The sequence below is a fragment of the Doryrhamphus excisus genome, linkage group LG3 (genome assembly GCF_037039965.1).
Source record: "Doryrhamphus excisus strain RoL-2023G ecotype Guam linkage group LG3, RoL_Dexc_Guam_v1.1, whole genome shotgun sequence".
In the NCBI taxonomy this organism is placed as follows: domain Eukaryota; kingdom Metazoa; phylum Chordata; class Actinopteri; order Syngnathiformes; family Syngnathidae; genus Doryrhamphus; species Doryrhamphus excisus.
In genome coordinates this window covers 605,674-625,000 of record NC_136359.1, presented here as the reverse complement: position 1 = coordinate 625,000, position 19,327 = coordinate 605,674, and the positions used below count along the sequence as shown (strand labels likewise).

Below are 19,327 nucleotides of genomic sequence, written 5' to 3'. Positions count from 1 at the left end.
CATCTTAGTGCCATCCTAAGGAAGTGGATGACCCATAAATAAGACTATGAACCTCCTACAGATACTATGGATGCAGTAAATAAGACCATGAAGGTAGTAGAAATACTATGGATGTAGTAAATAAGACCATGAAGGTAGTAGAAATACTATGGATGTAGTAAATAAGACCATGAAGGTAGTAGAAATACTATGGATGTAGTAAATAAGACCATGAAGGTAGTAGAAATACTATGGATGTAGTAAATAAGACCATGGAGATAGTAGAAATACTATGGATGTAGTAAATAAGACGATGAAGGTAGTAGAAATACTATGGATGTAGTAAATAAGACCATGGAGATAGTAGAAATACTATGGATGTAGTAAATAAGACCATGGAGATAGTAGAAATACTATGGATGTAGTAAATAAGACCATGGAGATAGTAGAAATACTATGGATGTAGTAAATAAGACCATGAAGGTAGTAGAAATACTATGGATGTAGTAAATAAGACCATGGAGATAGTAGAAATACTATGGATGTAGTAAATAAGACCATGGAGATAGTAGAAATACTATGGATGTAGTAAATAAGACCATGAAGGTAGTAGAAATACTATGGATGTAGTAAATAAGACCATGGAGATAGTAGAAATACTATGGATGTAGTAAATAAGACCATGGAGATAGTAGAAATACTATGGATGTAGTAAATAAGACCATGAAGGTAGTAGAAATACTATGGATGTAGTAAATAAGACCATGGAGATAGTAGAAATACTGTGGATGTAGTAAATAAGACTATAACAGTGCTGTGATGGGGGTCCACCCCTGCCCACCATGAAGCCCCCCCCCATAAAAACCCTGTCCCAAAGGTGCAGGCTGTTAGCATGCATGGCGTCCCAATGGCGGCGTTGTTAGCTAGCCCATATTTACTGGTTTCCTGGTGTTATAGACCAGGATTGGGGATGATGGGCGACATTCCAAAAGGAAGTGCAGGTCCCCTTAAAAGGAAGTATTGTCTGGTGGTACAGTAGAGTATAGTAGAGTAGAGTATAGTATAGTAGAGTATAGTAGAGTAGAGTATAGTAGAGTAGAGTAGAGTACATATAAGTAGCATGGCTGCTAATACAGCTAAAGCTAATACATCCTACCAAGCAACGTGTGGAAGATGATGAGAGCAGCAGGTAGGAAGCAACCACCAGCAGCTGCTCTTTGTGCATGAGTGTGTGTGTGTGGTGTGTGTGTGGTGTGTGTGTGCGTGTGGTGTGTGTGTGTGCGTGTGGTGTGTGTGTGTGCGTGCGTGTGTAGAGGGTGACATGTTGAAAGTGTCCATCTGTCTGTAAGACGTGCATCTGTGTCCTTGTGTGCTCGGCTAATGAGTGTCTATTGTGTCCATTATGACTGCTTGTGTGTGTGGGGGTGGGGGGGGGGTGGGGGGGGGGGGGACATAATTAACGATGGAGCTGTGTGTTAATGAAGTGAAATAGCGAGTGAGAAATGTTTCACGGCCAAAAGAAGAGCGTATGGGAATGAATGAGGCAAATATTAGCATTCATCATCTTCGTCATCTTCATCATCGGTGTTTGGACAAATATAACCATGACAACAAAAATAGATCTTCCATTTTTGGGGGGGTGCAATGTTATGGCTGTTCATGAATAAAAATCATCTATTTCCCTTATCAGCATATATAATATACTATATAATGTACTATATGTGTTAGATATGATATATAATGTTTCTATCCATCCCCAAATGTGTATGGGATCCCCAACCAGGGGAAGATCCAGAGGAGGGATGCCCCCCCCCCTTAGATAAGCTAGGTCGTGTACACGTAGCAATGTAACATCATCACTCATGCTAAGCTAACATGAGTGACAGGCGGTAAGAGCAGGAATGTTTATCTCAGTGGGGGGGGGGGGTTATAAATGACTCTAATGAATTCACTGTCTACCTGCTCCATTAGCCCCCCCCCATGTGTCACCTGTCCTCATGTCCAACAGGAAGTGATGACAGCAGACAGGAAGTCATCTCCATCATGGCCGTCACACTAATTGCAGGTTAGGACTTGACAGTCCAAGCGGGGCGTCCGGGAGGAGTGGACCTGTCTGTCACACCCCCACATCGAGGTCCTGGTGAGCCCCCCCACGGCCCCCCCGCACACACACAGGTTGGCCTTGTCTCCAAAAAAAGAACATTTTAGTCAACTTTGAATGTGACAGCTGATCATGTGACCCATTAGCCAGCACACACACACACACACGCACACACGCACACACACAGTGTGCAGCAGCCAAGCGACACAAGGACCAGCAGGCAGTCAGGCAGGCCAGCGTCCTTGGAGATAATGGATCCACAAAGAACATTCAGACAAAAGGAATTAAAAGCTTCATTAAAAGCTCCTTGCAAACACATCTGCTCTACCGCACACACTACACACTCCACTACACACTGCACTACACACTCCACTACCGCACACACTACACACTGCACTACACACTCCACTACCGCACACACTACACACTGCACTACACACTCCACTACCGCACACACTACACACTGCACTACACACTCCACTACCGCACACACTACACACTGCACTACACACTCCACTACCGCACACACTACACACTGCACTACACACTCCACTACCACAACACTACCGCACACACTACACACTGCACTACACACTCCACTACCGCACACACTACACACTGCACTACACACTCCACTACCGCACACACTGCATTACACACTCCACTACCGCACACACTACACACTCCACTACACACTCCACTACCACAACACTACCTAGCTACACCAGTTAGCTAACTACACTAGCATTCATCACATCATCATCATCAAGTGTACTTAAAGACTTTTATTTTGACATGAAACATCATCATACACTGCTAATGCTAACGCGCCACCTGGTGTCAAAGGTCACATGGGACCTCGGACCCTGCATGCACAGACTCTGAACGTGTGTGATGCTGCAGCTTGAGGGTCAAAGGTCATTCTTGCTTTCCAGTTAAAGCAGAAAGGTGGCCAGGTCTCATACACACAAAGCATCTTTACCACAGGGGTGGGGGGGGCAGCTCCCCCTGCTGGACGCCCGCTGTAACACCATCCCACACTGAACACTACGCAGCAGTCATGTGACCCGTCATGGATGCCTTCACTAGCAAGGATGCAGAAGGTGCTAGTTTCTCTTATTACACAAAATAGCTGTGGTCACGTCACAGGTGACTGTAGGGGTGCTACTTCATGTCTAGAGGGCTCTAATGTTAATAAGTGCAGTATAAAGAGCAGCCGTGTATTTTATCCACTTTACTGTAAACATCATCAGCAGGTACGATCATCACACGCACTGACGCCCCCCTGAGCTTCCTGTCATGTGACCCGCTGCAAGCCGGGTTAGCTTGGAAGCATCAGCCCTGGCCACCGACACAGGTCACATGACTCAGCGGCAGGGAGAAGGCGGGCCGTCCCAGCACAGGGTGCGCCACTCTGCCAGTCACATGACTTCCACGTTGGCTTCCTGCTTCACTTCCTCCTCGAAGCAGCCGATGGCGTCCACAGTAATGAGCTCCTCCTCCTGGTGCGCCTGCGGGCGACACGCACGGCTCATCAATGGGGCCATCCAAGTCATGTGACCCTCTAGTCACCTGACGTTTGTGCTTTGCAGACTTCATGTGCTCCACCAACTTCCTGGGGGACTTGAAGTGGCGCGTGCACGCCGCACAGAAGGGCCGCGAGTCCCGCTTACACGCCTGCACACACACACACATGGATACACACACATGGATACACACACATGGACACACACACATGGACACACACACATGGACACACACACATGGACACACACACATGGATACACACACGCATGGACACACACACATGGACACACACACGCATGGACACACACGCATGGACACACACACGCATGGACACACACGCATGGACACACACGCATGGACACACACGCATGGACACACACGCATGGACACACACACATGGACACACACACATGGACACACACACATGGACACACACACATGGATACACACACATGGACACACACATGGACACACACACATGGACACACACACATGGACACACACACATGGACACACACACATGGACACACACATGGACACACACATGGACACACACACACATGGACACACACACACATGGACACACACACATGGACACACACATGGACACACACACATGGACACACACATGGACACACACATGGACACACACACATGGACACACACACATGGACACACACATGGACACACACACATGGACACACACACATGGACACACACACATGGACACACACGTCTCCACATGATGATGTCATCACTCGTCACGCACCTTGTGTGGTCCGCTGCGTCGGTGGAGGACGATGTCGCCGGTGAAGTTGGTCTGACACGTGTCGCACCAGCGACGCCTCCTGGAGGGTGGGAGTGGGCGTGGCTTACAGTCACCTTCAAGGTGTGTGTGTGTCCCTACCTTGCCAGGATGGTGTGCGCGCCGACACTGATGGAGCGCGTCATGGCCTTCACTTTGGTCATGTGATCTGGTCCCGTCATGTGCACCTCAAACACCTGACACGCACACGCACACGCACACGCTAACTAACAATCCCATGTTGTCATGGAAGCGCATGCTCACCTGCAGCGAGGAACAGGTGACACCGCACACGTGACAGAGGAGCCTGTCGTCCATTTTGGCCCCGCGTGCGACCTCCCGACAGTCGCTGCTCTGCTGGATGGTGACCTTTAGTGACCCCGCCGTGTGGAGCTGACATAAACACGCATCATCAGTCAGCTAAACGTGATACAGCATAGCCTAGCATAGCCTAATATAGCATAACATCATCAGCAGGTACGATCATCACACACACTGATGGCCCCCCTAAGCTTCCTGTCACATAGCATAACATAGCCGAGCAGCGGACCTCTGCTGCCCCCTGGTGGCCGGAAGGGCGAAGTCCATCTACCAACACAGTCAGAAGTCAGCAATGTAAACGAAGAGATTCACGTGTTGATTCGGAACACAAGTTAGCAAACACACCCGCAGCGGCACGTTCGCTTCCTGCTTGGTCACGTGACCCAGCGGGCTCGCCTCCATTGGTTGGCCCCGCAGCCTCCTCGCCTCTGTTGGGGCACAAAGTTCAAGATCCAGACTGCAGGAAACGACGATGGTCTTTTCCATTTCTTACCTGTTTGTTTTCTTGCCCATCGTCCTTCGCCGCCACAACGTAGCAAGCAGTCCAGTAGTGTTGTTGTTGTTGTTGTTGTCGTCGTCAAGGCCTTCCTTTTACGGCACTACTGCTTTTCCTTCTCATCGTCACCACCCTTACCACCAGGCCCAAACACAAGCCGCCCCTAGCGTCCAAAAGCTGACGATTACGGCAAGTTGAACCGGTGAATTGTACCTAAACGGTAGATATTAGCTCCACCAAAACATGACGTTAGCTCACCGCATCGGCCGGCTGAAGCTAATGCTAACAGGGCGAGTAGAGTCGTGAGTCCCTGTCGCCCCCTGGCGGCCGGGAGAATAAAGACACCGCTTTGGGCCATCAGGGCTGCATGCTGAGAAACATCGGAGGGACGGGTCACTTTGGCAGGCGTCACGTGATAAACATCTCAGCTACGTCATCAGACTGACTAGTTTATGGAGGAAAGACAACACGTCATGCTAACAGTGTCGGTCTCTTCTTCTGTCTTTGCTGTTTTCTTGTTGACTTGTGATTTTAGACCGGAACAGCCCCAGCTCCATCCTCCCCCACCCTGACACGCGCGTGTGCGCGTGTGTGGACTCTCTGGCCTGGAATGAGAAGACGGTGTGACATTGAGGTCACGCTTGACTCTGGCGTGATGACGTCACGTGGGGCACGCCCACCCTCACAAGTCACAGCCGTGTTAAAAATCTGTGCCAGGTCACGTGACAGGTGAAAGCTCGCCGCCCGCACGATCTTTGCCAGACATTTGAGCAGGTAACGTCAATGACGTCACGAGGTGGACGCGCTCGAGGCTTGTCACCGTGGCGACCATCGTCCTGGTTGCCACGGTAACAGAGCATGTATGAACATTTATTACGTACATCGTCACGGTCACACCATTAGGCACAGCTGTTGAATGTATGTGCGCATGCGCGTTGCCGTGCGCGAGTCCTCCCTTCATTAACTCCCAACAAACGGCGGGAGGCTCGTGCTCGCGGTCCCGTTCCCGCGCGCCTCCCGTCTTGTCCTCCGCCTCGGGACCGCGCGTGAGCATCAAGGACAGGCGCGATCGAGCTCGCGAGCATCATCGGGTCATTTGGCACGAGCACACACGCACGGAAACAACAAGGGTAAGTCAAGGTGTGCGCGTGATGTGAGTGTCTGATGTCGATGTTGTTGTCGCGTGCAGCGCGGGAATCAACAGGACGAAGCGCGCGAGAGGAGCAGGCACGTGAGCGAGGTTGTGACACGGACAAAGAAGAAGGTGATTGACGACATTGAAGCAACAAAGCGGATGACGACACCGAATCTCCGCCTGTGACGTCACAACCATCTGTTTGGACTTTTATTTTGAAAGCAGCTTCTGAACGAGTAAGTCTCAGCTTTTACTGTTCGCACCCCGCTGCCGCTCGTGACGTCACTAGGCGCTGATGATGACGTCACAGACACTAACCGCGTACCTGTGGCGCCCCCCAGTGGAGGTGCGCGCCGCGCTGCTCCTGGCGGTGCTCCACTGCAGCTCCGTGGCGTTGTGCGGCTGCGAGCCGCGGCTGGTCAACGTGGGCGCCGTGCTGAGCCAGAAGCGCTACGAGCAGGTCTTCAAGGAGGCCGTCAGCCACGCCAACGCCCTCTACGGCCGCGACAAGTTCAAGATGAACGCCATCTCTGTCACACACAAGCCCAACGCCATCCAGATGGCGCTGTCCGTCTGCGAGGATCTCATCTACAACCAGGTGACCTCATCCCCGGCTCGGCCACGAGGCCAACATGGCGTCAGATTAACACACCGTTAATCCACACCCGGATTAAACACACGCACGCACACATCAAAGATGGCGTGTTCTCCTGCTGCAGGTGTACGCCATCTTGGTGAGCCACCCGCCGCAGTCCAACGACCACCTGACACCCACGCCCGTCTCCTACACGGCGGGCTTCTACCGCATCCCCGTGGTGGGCCTGACCACGCGCATGTCCATCTACTCCGACAAGGTGCCGCCCGTCCGCCATCTGGCGTCCGCACGCACGGCGCTCACGTGACCGCCTTTGTCCCTCAGAGCATCCACCTGTCCTTCCTGAGGACGGTGCCGCCATACTCGCACCAGGCCAACGTCTGGTTTGACCTCATGCGGGAGTTCAGGTGGAACCACATCATCCTCATCGTCAGCGACGACCACGAAGGCCGAGCCGCGCAGAAGAGGCTGGAGACGCTGCTGGAGGAGAAGGAGACCAAAGTGAGGACGCACACGCACGCACCCACGCACGCACCCACGCACACACACACGCACACACACACACGCACACACACACACACCTCTTTGTGAGGACATTGCGTCCACCATGTCCACTGAAAGACGAGGCAGTGGGGCGTTGCCACGACAACCACCCGTTGTCCTCACAAAGACAGTCGCAGCGTTCATCCTCATCATCCTCGTCTTCACCGCTTCCGTCTTTTCTTTGTGTGTCAACATGCGACTCAGGCGCTGTTGCTAACGACTCCCTGCTCCTCGCCCACAAAGACGCTTGGGCCAGACGTCAGCCACACGCTAACTGGGGGTGCCCGTTAGCATCTCTTAGCTTCTCTCAGCAAAGCTAACGCGACCTTTGGTCATGTGGACTTGTTTGCTGTGGGCGTGGCTTCGGCGGCCGACTGGTTGAATATTTGATCAGAGAGGCAGCATATGAATGTTGGCTAACGTGCCGCATGCTAACTAAAGCTAACATCCATGAAGTCAAGGGTGGTAATAAATGGCACCTGCTAAAGTGCTAACTCTGCTTGTGTTGTCTTTGCGATGCTAACGCTACAGCAGCGTAGCTTGGTGTCCCAAATACAAGCCAGGCTGGTCTTCTCCAAGGCGGAGATGTTGGGATGGAAATTTAATGAGATGCGCCGCTGGGGCGGACAAACGAGGACTAACGCCACCGCTAGCTAGCTGCCACACTAGCTCAGCGTCACAGCTACTTTGGAGGCCACAGCGTTAGCACGTTGATTATTTCTAGCTCGCTAAGCATCCATCCATCCATCAAGGTTGGGTTGCAGGGAAAGCAGCCTCAGCAGGCAAGCCCAGACTTCCTTCTGGTCCACATTCCTAACCCGAGCCGTTCCAGGCCGGTAGAGACAGTCTCTCCGATGTGTCCTAGGTCTTCCCCAAAGCCTCCTACTGCTGGGAGGTGCCCCGAACGACTCCTCAGGGAGGCGTCTGGGAGGTATCTTGACCAGATGCCCTAAAGCCCAACCCTCTGGTGTGGGCTCGTGCTTCGATGGTTTGCCTTCTATGCAGAGTTTCTCCCAGTCCAGTCTTCCCTGAGGAGTCCTCCTGGTTTCTCCCAGTCCACAGTCTCTGCAATGCGTCCAGGGTCTTCCCTGAGGAGTCCTCCTGGTTTCTCCCAGTCCACAGTCTCTGCAATGCGTCCAGGGTCTTCCCTGAGGAGTCCTCCTGGTTTCTCCCAGTTCAGTCTCTGCAATGCGTCCAGGGTCTTCCCTGAGGAATCCTCCTGGTTTCTCCCAGTTCAGTCTCTGCAATGCGTCCAGGGTCTTCCCTGAGGAGTCCTCCTGGTTTCTCCCAGTTGACAGTCCCTCGAGTACAGCAGCCTAAGCACAAGCCCAGACTTCCCTCTGGTCCAGCTCCGTATCCTGAGCCGTTCCAGGCCAGTTGAGAGACAGCCTCTCCGAAGTGCTCATCGTGCTCCTCACCTTACGGAGAAAACTCATCCTGTCCTTTCGGTCACGACTCAAAGCTCATGAAGGTAGATCCACCGCTAAATAAGAGCCTTGCCTTTGGGCCGAGGTCCCCCTGGACCACAACGGACCGATGCAGACGGCCTGGCTATTTCACCTTCCATCCTTCCCTGACTGGTGAACGAGCCCCCAAGGTACTTCAGCTCCCCCAGTTGGGGCCACCAAGCATGCACCAGATGTTTACCTTGGCTAACATTGCTTTGATAGCTAGCTAGCAGGTTTCATCATACATGCTGCCTGCCGTCTGTGGAAGCAGAAGAGGCTGGGCTAGGCTAGGCTCGACTAGGTTTGGCTGGGCTAGGCTAGGCTCGACTAGGTTAGGCTAAGCTAGGCTAGGCTAGGCTAGGCTAGGTTTGGCTAGGCTAGGCTAAGCTAGGCTAGGTTTGGCTAGGCTAGGCTAGGCTAGGCTCGACCAGGCTAGGCTCGTCTCGTGTTTATTCTTTAGCCTTGGCGCTCCAACTGTGAATTCGGAAGAAAGACTTCCTTGAACTAAACATGTCAGTGGCGCGTCGGAGCGGAGAAAGCCAAAGCGGAGTGGGCGGAGCCGGGCACGGTGCTGTGTTTGCAGGTTGTTTGTTGTTCTCTGACTGTTGTGTCGTTCTGTCTCTGTGTCACATGACCCATCATCAGACTAAAATCAGGAACTATGAAAACGTGGACCACCACAACTTTGACTTCAGGAGAACGCCTAAGGTATAAACTTGCATGGTCACGACCACGATGCACGCCGCCCAACCGGCCTGGTGATGCCGAGCCCCGCCCACCCAGATCCAAGATAGACTTGTTATCCTGGTGGCCGCCATCTTTCTTTTCTTTTGTCATGACCCGTGGGAATGTTAGCAAGGGACAGGCGACCCCCCCCAATCCCCCCCGCCCCTAGTTCCACCTCTCCCCATATGAGGGTTGCATGCAGGGGCCGGGTCAGCGGGCCAGGCGGGATCCGCCCGCTCCTCCGCCCCCCCACCCCCACGCCACTCGAGTCTTTTCTTTGATTTGCGGTTGCATCAGCGCTCTCTCAACATGCACGACCCTGATTGGTTGGTTGGACTCTTGCATGTGCCACTTTTGTCCCCCCCCCCCCCCCCCCCCCACCGGAGCGAGAGGGAGCATGGTCGGGGGCGTGGTTGGCGGGAGGGGAGGGTGCGGCCCGCGTGCCAGCTAACGCGGCGTGTCCTATGACGTGTGCTGTCCTCCATGTTGGATGTCCAGGCCGAGAAGGTCCTGCTCTTCAACCAGGACACCAACCTGACCGCTCTGCTGCTGGAGGCCAAAGACCTGGAGGCCCGAGTCATCATCCTGTCCGCCAGGTCGGTCACGAGTCCCACGACAAGTCCCACCACGAGCTGCTGATGTTTGCTGACGCCGCCCTAACTTGTCTCCAGCGAGGACGAAGCAGCAGGCGTCTACAAAGCCGCTCGCCAGCTCAACATGACGGGTTCTGGTTACGTTTGGATCGTCGGTGAGAGGGAAATGACGGGGAAAGCTTTGAGTGAAGCTCCAGACGGTACGTCAGCCTCCTCCTCCTCCCTGGTCTTCTCTTGTGGTCTTCTCCTTCCACCGCTCCGCTTCCAACTGTCCATCTTTCCACACGTCCACACGCAGAAGATCATCTTTCATGACCTCCTTCTCCATTCAGGTCAAACCTTCCAGCAATTAGACCGTCGCGCTTCTTTAACGCCCACCTGTTAGCATGCGTACTGTTAGCCGTTCTTAGCAACAGCTGTAGGGTTAGCGTTTAGCTACACTCGATGCCAAGTTTGAAGGTTAGCGTTTGGCTACATTACCATGCAGATGTGAGCATGTGGGTGTTAAACAGTAGGGTTAGCATTTAGCTTTGTTAGCATGTGATGCTAAACGGTTGAAGGGTTAGCTTTTAGCTACATGTGCAGGGTAGGCATCTAAAGCATCTAGCTGTACGTTTAGCATTTTGCTACATTAGCATGTGGATGTCAAACAGCTGTAGGGCTAGCATTTAGCTATGTTAAAATGTAGCTGTGAAGCAGTGCATGTGTAGGGTAAGAATCAGTTAGCAGTTAGCTATGTGGTGCTAAACAGCTGTAGGGTTAGCATTTAGCTACATTAGCATGTGCGTGTTGTGCTGCTTTTGTTTAAAGTGGCTGCGTTACATGTAGCGTTGGTGTGTAGCGGGTGGTTGCTATGGTTACATGTGCCATCGTGTGTAAACAACATTGATGGAAACATGGAAGCTAATGGTGGTTAGCGCTAATTAGCTTCTCAGTGGCGTGTAGTTAAACATGTCAGCCATGTTTAAAGCTTTCATTGTTGCTGGGGGTGTAACTATTCATTTCCACATCATTCCATCAGTTAGCTTATGTTTAGCTATATTAGCATGCTATGAAACGTAAGCGTGATGTAATATTCCACATACACGTAGAACATGTGTCATGTGTCATGTATGATACTGGTGTCCTGTGTATGATACTTTGTCCTCCATGATGAATGTTTGCACCCCTGCTAGCTAGAGTGTGCTTTTCTATGTGCTAACATCTTTTGTTTGTTTCTTTAGCATCTTTCCTCACGCCGTCCGTCTTGTCGTGTTAGACCGGCGAGGGGTGGGGTGGGGGTGCGTGGGTGGGGGAGGGATCTTTTTTGGGGAGCTGGGGGGGGGCAGACAGACAGCTAGCGTTGCTACGCTAACGTGAGGTGGACTGACTGGTAAGACGCTTGATTATTTACACACAGCATTTGGTCCGCCCGGACCCCGCCCACCGCAGCTTGGGCGGAGTCAATCAGCAGATCAGCCAATAGCCAGACGCCTGCGCAGGTCTCGTCTAAAGCGGCGTCCGGCTATTGGCTGATCTTCGCAGCCTGTTGCCATGGTTACATGGTTACTCTCCGCCCTCTCGGAGACGTGGAGTCACATGATGTCATGTGACTTCAAGTCAAGTCGCAGCCGTTTGTGGCTTTCCACCCTTTCACATTAAAAGCCTCATCAGCAGGGCTGTCAATCACAACATGTCTCACACGCACCATACCGCAGCAAAGAAAGGAATACTAAAAATAGAAGACAAGTCAAGTCAGGTGACCTTGCTGACTTTCTTCACCAGGCACACGAAGTGCTAGCATTGTTAGCGTTCCTCAAGTCAGCACTGGGAATGCTAACAGTGCTAGCTAACAGCTGATGTAGCGGCGGTGTGCCAAGTGAAGAGGAAGTGGAACAAACGGCTGTGAAGTCCCAGCATGCCTCCAATGTGTGACCTTCAATGACATTGAAGCGTAATTAACCACGTCTGCTTAATTACCTCGGGAGGGCCCGCGTGGCGAGGACCCGTGTGGCGAGGGCGCGTGCCAGCGCCGTGTTTAACGTTTCTGGCTGCGTGCAGGCCTGCTGGGTCTGCAGCTGATTAACGGTAAGAACGAGTCGGCCCACATCATGGACGCCGTGGCGGTGGTGGCGCAGTCGCTGCAGGAGCTCTTCGAGAAGGAGAACATCACGGAGCCGCCGCGAGGCTGCGTGGGAAACACAAACATCTGGAGGACGGGACCCCTCTTCAAAAGGTCAGCCACGCTTTTGCTGCTTGGCAAACATCACCTGACCTTCGTCAACGTCTTCTTGGCCTCGTCAGGGTGCTGATGTCCTCCAAATATTCCGACGGCCTGACGGGACGAATCGAGTTCAACGACGATGGCGACCGCCGCTTTGCTACCTACAGCATCCTCAACTACCTACAGAAACCTGGACGCCTCGTCCCTGTCGGGATCTTCAACGGATCGCAGGTACGCGGAACAATCGCACCTGCTGACAAGCACGCCGGCTACCCGCTAATAGTATACTCACAAGCTAACAATTATACCCGCTAATAGTATACTCACAAGCTAACAATTATACCCGCTAATAGTATACTCACAAGCTAACAATTATACCCGCTAATAGTATACTCACAAGCTAACAATTATACCCGCTAATAGTATACTCACAAGCTAACAATTATACCCGCTAATAGTATACTCACAAGCTAACAATTATACCCGCTAATAGTATACTCACAAGCTAACAATTATACCCGCTAATAGTATACTCACAAGCTAACAATTATACCCGCTAATAGTATACTCACAAGCTAACAATTATACCCGCTAATAGTATACTCACAAGCTAACAATTATACCCGCTAATAGTATACTCACAAGCTAACAATTATACCCGCTAATAGTATACTCACAAGCTAACAATTATACCCGCTAATAGTATACTCACAAGCTAACAATTATACCCGCTAATAGTATACTCACAAGCTAACAATTATACCCGCTAATAGTATACTCACAAGCTAACAATTATACCCGCTAATAGTATACTCACAAGCTAACAATTATACCCGCTAATAGCATACTCACAAGCTAACAATTATACCCGCTAATAGCATACTCACAAGCTAACAATTATACCCGCTAATAGTATACTCACAAGCTAACAATTATACCCGCTAATAGTATACTCACAAGCTAACAATTATACCCGCTAATAGTATACTCACAAGCTAACAATTATACCCGCTAATAGTATACTCACAAGCTAACAATTATACCCGCTAATAGTATACTGACAAGCTAACAACTATACCTACTAATAGCATACCGACAAGCTAACAATTACAGCTGCTAATATCATACCTATAAGCTAACAATTATAGCTGCTAACAGCATACTGACAAGCTAACAATTATAATTGCGAAAAGAATGACAGTTACATGATATATGCTAACATGATATATGCTAACATGATATATGCTAACTGTGCGTGTGAGGTGGTGATGAACCCCCAGAGGAAGATCATCTGGCCTGGTGGGGAGACAGAGAGGCCAATAGGTTATCAGATGTCAACCAAACTGAAGGTAGGCAACACAAGGTGTGTAGTGTGTGTAGTGTGTGTAGTGTGTATTGTTCCACTATGCTGTAAGTGTGTGTGTGTGTGTGTGTAGATTGTGACCATCCACCAGGAGCCTTTTGTGTATGTGAAGCCAACAAAGGCTGACGGCACGTGCAAGGAGGAGTACTCCGTCAATGGTGTCCTGATTAAGAAGGTCATCTGTACCGGACCCAACGGGACCATCCCAGGTGAGAAGGAGCAGCCCACCATGACCACCATGAGACCTTGTGTACACGTGTGTGTGTGTGTGTGTGTGTGTGTGTGCGCGCAGGGCAGCCCACAGTTCCCCAGTGCTGCTACGGTTTCTGCATCGACCTTCTCATCAAGCTGGCCATGAGCATGAACTTCACCTACGAGGTCCACCTGGTGGCTGACGGCAAATTTGGCACCCAGGAGCGAGTAGGTCAAGTCCCAGCATGCATCACGGTTGGCCGTAACTCATCTCACGGTTCTGGAGACGTCACTGTGATGTCACTGGGCTCCAGCCGACCCCGGTCATTCATCACCCTTGTCATCATGACGACCATCCCTCCATCCCGCATGTGGTCATCTCCACACATCTCCGCGTGCGGCGTGTCCTAACGGGGCTCCGCCCACCGGGGCTCCGCCCACCAGGTGAACAACAGCAACAAGAAGGAGTGGAACGGCATGATGGGGGAGCTGCTGGGGGGCCTGGCCGACATGATCGTGGCCCCCCTCACCATCAACAACGAGCGTGCCCAGTACATCGAGTTCTCCAAGCCCTTCAAGTATCAGGGCCTCACCATCCTGGTGAAGAAGGTGAGGGGGGGGGGTCACACGTCACACGTCACACGTCACATGACCCGGCCGTGCGAGCCGCCACGTGACCCGCCCGTGTGTGCAGGAAATCCCTCGCAGCACCCTGGACTCCTTCATGCAGCCGTTCCAAAGCACCCTGTGGCTCTTAGTCGGCCTGTCGGTCCACGTGGTGGCAGTGATGCTCTACCTATTAGACCGCTTCAGGTGAGGGCCACGTGTTCCTGGCGTGTGGCGGCCGCCGCGCTGACGTGGTGCGTGTGTGTGCGTGTGTGTGCGTGTGTGTGCGTTTGTGTGCAGCCCGTTTGGAAGGTTCAAGGTCAACAGCGAAGAAGAGGAAGAAGACGCCCTCACCCTGTCCTCGGCCATGTGGTTCTCGTGGGGAGTGCTGCTCAATTCCGGGATCGGAGAAGGTGAGTGACCTTGCGCCTCCTCGCCTCCGCCGTCTCACGCCCGTCTCACGCCTCCGCCGTCTCACGCCCGTCTTCCTCGTCACAGGAGCCCCGCGAAGTTTCTCGGCCAGGATTCTGGGAATGGTGTGGGCGGGTTTCGCCATGATCATCGTGGCCTCGTACACCGCCAACCTGGCGGCCTTCCTGGTGCTGGACCGGCCTGAGGAGCGCATCACTGGCATCAACGACCCCAGGGTGAATACTCCTGCCCTGACGTCATTTCCTCATAAGTCATATCATAAATCATATCATCATAAGTCATATCATCATAAGTCATATCATCATAAATCATATCATCATAAATCATATCATCATAAATCATATCATCATAAATCATCATAAGTCATATCATAAGTCTTACCATAAATCATATCATCATAAATCATATCATCATAAGTCATATCATCATAAATCATATCATCATAAGTCATATCATCATAAATCATATCATAAGTCTTATCATCATAAATCATATCATCATGCCATCCTCATGCCATCATATCATTCTTATGCCATCATCACGCCATCACGGTGTGACATATGTAGCATGTGCATTGCTACCATGTAGCATGTGTGCTATGTGCCATGTGTTTCGCGTGTGTAGCATGTGTATTGCTACCATGTAGCATGTGTTTTGCGTGTGTAGCATGTGTATTGCTACCATGTAGCATGTGTATTGCTACCATGTAGCATGTGTTTTGCGTGTGTAGCATGTGTATTGCTACCATGTAGCATGTGTTTTGCGTGTGTAGCGTGTGTATTGCTACCATGTAGCATGTGTGCTATGTGCCATGTGTTTTGCGGGTGTAGCGTGTGTATTGCATGTGTAGCGAGTGACGGTGCGGTACGTGTAGAGTGGCATGTCTCCGTAGCGTGACGTTGACGTGTTGTCCAGTGTGCATAGCGCGCGGCGCATGCGTCCCACGTGTAGAGCGTGATGTTGCGGCGTGCACCCCGCAGCTTCGTAACCCGTCAGACAAGTTCATCTACGCCACGGTGAAGCAGAGCTCGGTGGACATCTACTTCCGGCGGCAGGTGGAGCTGAGCACCATGTATCGCCACATGGAGAAGCACAACTACGAGAGCGCCGCCGAGGCCATCCAGGCCGTGCGAGACAAGTGAGGGGGGGGGCTTGGGGGGCGGGGTCACGTGACGGCCACAGCAGCCTAGCGCAGAGCTCGCTGACCTCGGGTCTGACCCCCACAGCAAGCTGCACGCCTTCATCTGGGACAGCGCCGTGCTGGAGTTCGAGGCGTCCCAGAAGTGCGACCTGGTGACCACGGGAGAACTTTTCTTCCGTTCGGGATTTGGGATCGGAATGAGGAAGGACAGTCCCTGGAAGCAGAACGTGTCCCTGGCTATTCTCAGGTGAGGCGGCACCCGACCCTCAGCGCGTGACCGCGGCCTGATCCACGTCCTCCATCTGTCCACAGCTCTCATGAGAATGGCTTCATGGAGGACCTGGACAAGACCTGGGTTCGATACCAGGAGTGCGACTCCAGGAGCAACGCCCCTGCTACCCTGACTTTTGAGAACATGGCAGGTCAGAACACCACGCATCGTCTTTTTCTGTCAATAGACGGGGCCCCTAACTGGTGGCACCGGGGGCCATGCTTCCCCTAAACGGGAGGATCTTGGAGGGAGAGACGTCCGGGCATGATCGTAAGCAGACCATGGGAGTTGGTGTGAACCTCCTCCTCTGTAGATGGTTTTTCACACCTCTGGCAGACCAGCGGTGCCCTCCATCCAGGATCCGGACATGGTTGTCCCTCCTTTAGAAGATGCAAATGGGCGGCTGAGTCTGGGCTTGCGGAAACCAGCCTCCTGTGTGGTACCTTTCACGTAAAAGGTAGACGGGACGTTGTTGCGCCACATGAACAACATTGCTGAGGCCTCCAGGACGCCCTCAACTAGCCCCTCCCCAGACCCCGAGAGTCCAGCCACCCTACGGGGGAAAACCATTTCCAGCGCTGGTATCAGCAATCTCGTCCTGACCATCGGTGAGGGTGGACACATGGATGGGACGGGATGGGGGTTTAAGGTCTCAGGGGGGCTCAGGTCTCTCTTCACCAGGACAGTCCAGTACAGCGACCGCATCACTGCAGACTCCACACCAATCCATGCCATCCTCGTGACCCTGAGGAACTCCTCTACTTGGCTCATCCTTGACCCGGAGATGGCACGCCACCATTTTCCGGGCAAGAACCTCGGACTCGGACTCAGAGGTAGAAGCCGTTAGATTGGAAGCAAGTGGGGCCAAGTTTGCACGTCTGGTCTGTCCTGGAGACCGGAGTCCTGTTGCCTGAAGGCATCGCCGGCCAGCCTACGGTCTGCCTACGATCATGTCCCCTTCTAGGGGAGCGATGGCCTCTGGTTGTCGTACCCGTGGGCACACGCCCACCAGGGAGGGGTCCGTTCAAGCTCTTTGCGATGACCAGAGATGCTGATTGGTGCGTGTGCTGCAGGTGTGTTCATGCTGGTGGCGGGCGGCATCGTCGCCGGCATCTTCCTGATCTTCATCGAGATCGCGTACAAGCGGCACAAAGACGCTCGCAGAAAGCAGATGCAGCTGGCGTTCGCCGCCGTCAACGTGTGGAGGAAGAACCTTCAGGTAGCCGTCAGGGTTCAGAGGTCACGCTGCCCCTCCCACGCTGTCATTCATCCTCCATCTTGCCCCACCCCCTTATTTCCTTGACTTGATTTGTTGTGTGTGTCGTGTGTTTGATTCCTGTCTTGTCGCTGACACGGTGGTAAAACGGACAAACTCTGTTTTACTGGACCATCACTTCCTGTTCCCGGGAAGCTCGAGAGACCACACACGCACACGCACACGCACGCGCACACGCACGCGCACGCGCACACAGGTGGGTGTGGGGGTGTGTTAACGTGTATCGTCTATTTTAGGATAGGAAAGGTAGAGCAGAGGCCGAGCCCAAAGGCTCTTTTAGGTCCATCACTGCGACCTCCGACCTCAAACGGCGTCGGGCCTCCGTGGACGCCACGGTAAGGAGATGAAGACTCCTCCTCCTATTTTTCCTGCTGTCCTCTCCTCTGCCTCTTCTGTCCAGCCGCCATCCTCTCTCGCTAAGCCACGCCCCCTCATCTCCGTGCTGACTGTCTGTGCGTCGGCCATCTTTGCTGCCCGTGGACAAAAGGGCGTGAGGACAGGACGCATGCGTTTAGCTGTGCTGGGATTCTGTCCGTGTTTTTAGGGTCAGAGTGTGTGGTCTCTTCTCTCCTGTGGATCTTTGTCTGTCTGTCTCGTCCTCGTGTCCCCCCCCATCTCAGCGTCCATCTCCTCGCAGCGCTCCTGTCCTCTGCTAACTCTCTTCGCTTGCAGCGGCGGCCAAGGTGAGCTGCGTGCCGATCGACCGGCGCCGCGCTCTCACTTTCATTTTCTCGCTCTCACGGGAAGTGATGATGGAAGTGATGTCATCAGCTCAGAGGATGGCGATGTCCGCGTAACCGTGACAACGTGAGCGGGGCCGAGGGGCAGGCGTTGGGAGGGGTGGTCTCGCTGGCCCGAGTCCGTCTGAGGCGACAGGAGGGCGGTGGGCGGGACCTCCTGTCACTCCCCAAGGATGCCGTCTTTTGATTGGTCCGGATGAAAGGACTGCATTTGATTTGAAGGCGAGGCGCTAACGGCTCTTTTCTTTCTCTTTCCTCCAACGTGTAGCCATACCCGACCGACATCACCGGACAGATCAACCTATCGGATCCCTCCGTCAGCACCGTGGTCTGAACGCCCGCCGTCACGCACATGTGCTTTTATTTTGGTAGCTCCTGAGTGTTTGTGGTTCCTGTGGTTTATCAGAGGGGCGGAGCCTGTGGGACAGGAAGTCACATCAGTGCTGTCAATGTGCTGACTCAGTAGATATTTGTCTATTTTTGTATTCATGAACCGAGCAATAACCGCCAAGTCTAAGGATCTTTCTGGAATATACGTCTACGTTCTGTACTCTTAAAGAACTCCTTCAACAGACCAAAGTAGTACTACTAGCTAACGGTCCTAGCTAACGGTTTGGACCGCTTGCTAGCGGTCGCCATCCGAGTGGTCACGTGATGTTCCTGTGACGTGTCATGCCAGCCGATTCATTTCCGCTGTCTTCCTGTCAACGAAGGCAGGCGACGGCGCCATCCACCGCCCCGTTCTTCGGGTGTGGGGGGGTACTACTTTACGGTACTACTTTGGTCCGTCCAAAAGAATTGTTTAAGAGTACAGAAGCGTCAGACCAAATGAAC

General features: G+C 52.6%; 2 protein-coding genes across 11 annotated transcripts; one reads left to right on the top strand and one right to left on the bottom strand.

Annotated features, from left to right (window-relative positions):
* Nucleotides 1-2,857: 2,857 nt before the first annotated feature.
* ciz1b (cdkn1a interacting zinc finger protein 1b) lies at nucleotides 2,858-5,763 on the bottom strand. Of its 7 annotated transcripts, none has more exons than XM_078789372.1 (9): nucleotides 5,676-5,762; nucleotides 5,227-5,599; nucleotides 5,079-5,161; nucleotides 4,963-5,000; nucleotides 4,677-4,805; nucleotides 4,515-4,609; nucleotides 4,377-4,455; nucleotides 3,653-3,757; nucleotides 2,858-3,591 (listed from the first exon to the last, which is right to left on the bottom strand). In XM_078789372.1, the coding sequence occupies exons 2-9, from the start codon at nucleotides 5,244-5,246 to the stop codon at nucleotides 3,502-3,504; spliced, it is 639 nt and encodes a 212-aa protein (XP_078645498.1). In that variant the 5' UTR covers nucleotides 5,247-5,599; nucleotides 5,676-5,762; the 3' UTR covers nucleotides 2,858-3,501. The 7 variants fall into 7 exon arrangements, with proteins under 7 accessions (XP_078645498.1, XP_078645495.1, XP_078645494.1 ...); XM_078789369.1 differs by having other exon boundaries at nucleotides 3,658-3,757; nucleotides 5,676-5,761; XM_078789368.1 differs by having other exon boundaries at nucleotides 2,858-3,757; nucleotides 5,227-5,392; nucleotides 5,488-5,599; nucleotides 5,676-5,758.
* A 431-nt stretch (nucleotides 5,764-6,194) lies between these two features.
* LOC131128760 (glutamate receptor ionotropic, NMDA 1) lies at nucleotides 6,195-19,087 on the top strand. 4 transcript variants are annotated; one of them, XM_058071936.2, is made up of 23 exons: nucleotides 6,195-6,359; nucleotides 6,419-6,600; nucleotides 6,706-6,962; nucleotides 7,084-7,218; nucleotides 7,284-7,460; nucleotides 9,596-9,658; nucleotides 10,175-10,272; nucleotides 10,348-10,469; nucleotides 12,310-12,484; nucleotides 12,553-12,703; nucleotides 13,735-13,821; nucleotides 13,909-14,044; nucleotides 14,128-14,255; nucleotides 14,472-14,636; nucleotides 14,722-14,840; nucleotides 14,934-15,046; nucleotides 15,132-15,280; nucleotides 16,046-16,203; nucleotides 16,292-16,453; nucleotides 16,519-16,628; nucleotides 17,551-17,696; nucleotides 17,990-18,088; nucleotides 18,762-19,087. In XM_058071936.2, coding segments are annotated over exons 2-23 (2,817 nt in total). In that variant the 5' UTR covers nucleotides 6,195-6,359; nucleotides 6,419-6,599; the 3' UTR covers nucleotides 18,828-19,087. The 4 variants fall into 4 exon arrangements, with proteins under 4 accessions (XP_057927919.2, XP_078645492.1, XP_057927917.2 ...); XM_078789366.1 differs by lacking the exon at nucleotides 9,596-9,658; XM_058071934.2 differs by lacking the exon at nucleotides 17,990-18,088 and having other exon boundaries at nucleotides 6,196-6,359.
* The last annotated feature ends 240 nt before the right edge of the window (nucleotides 19,088-19,327 follow it).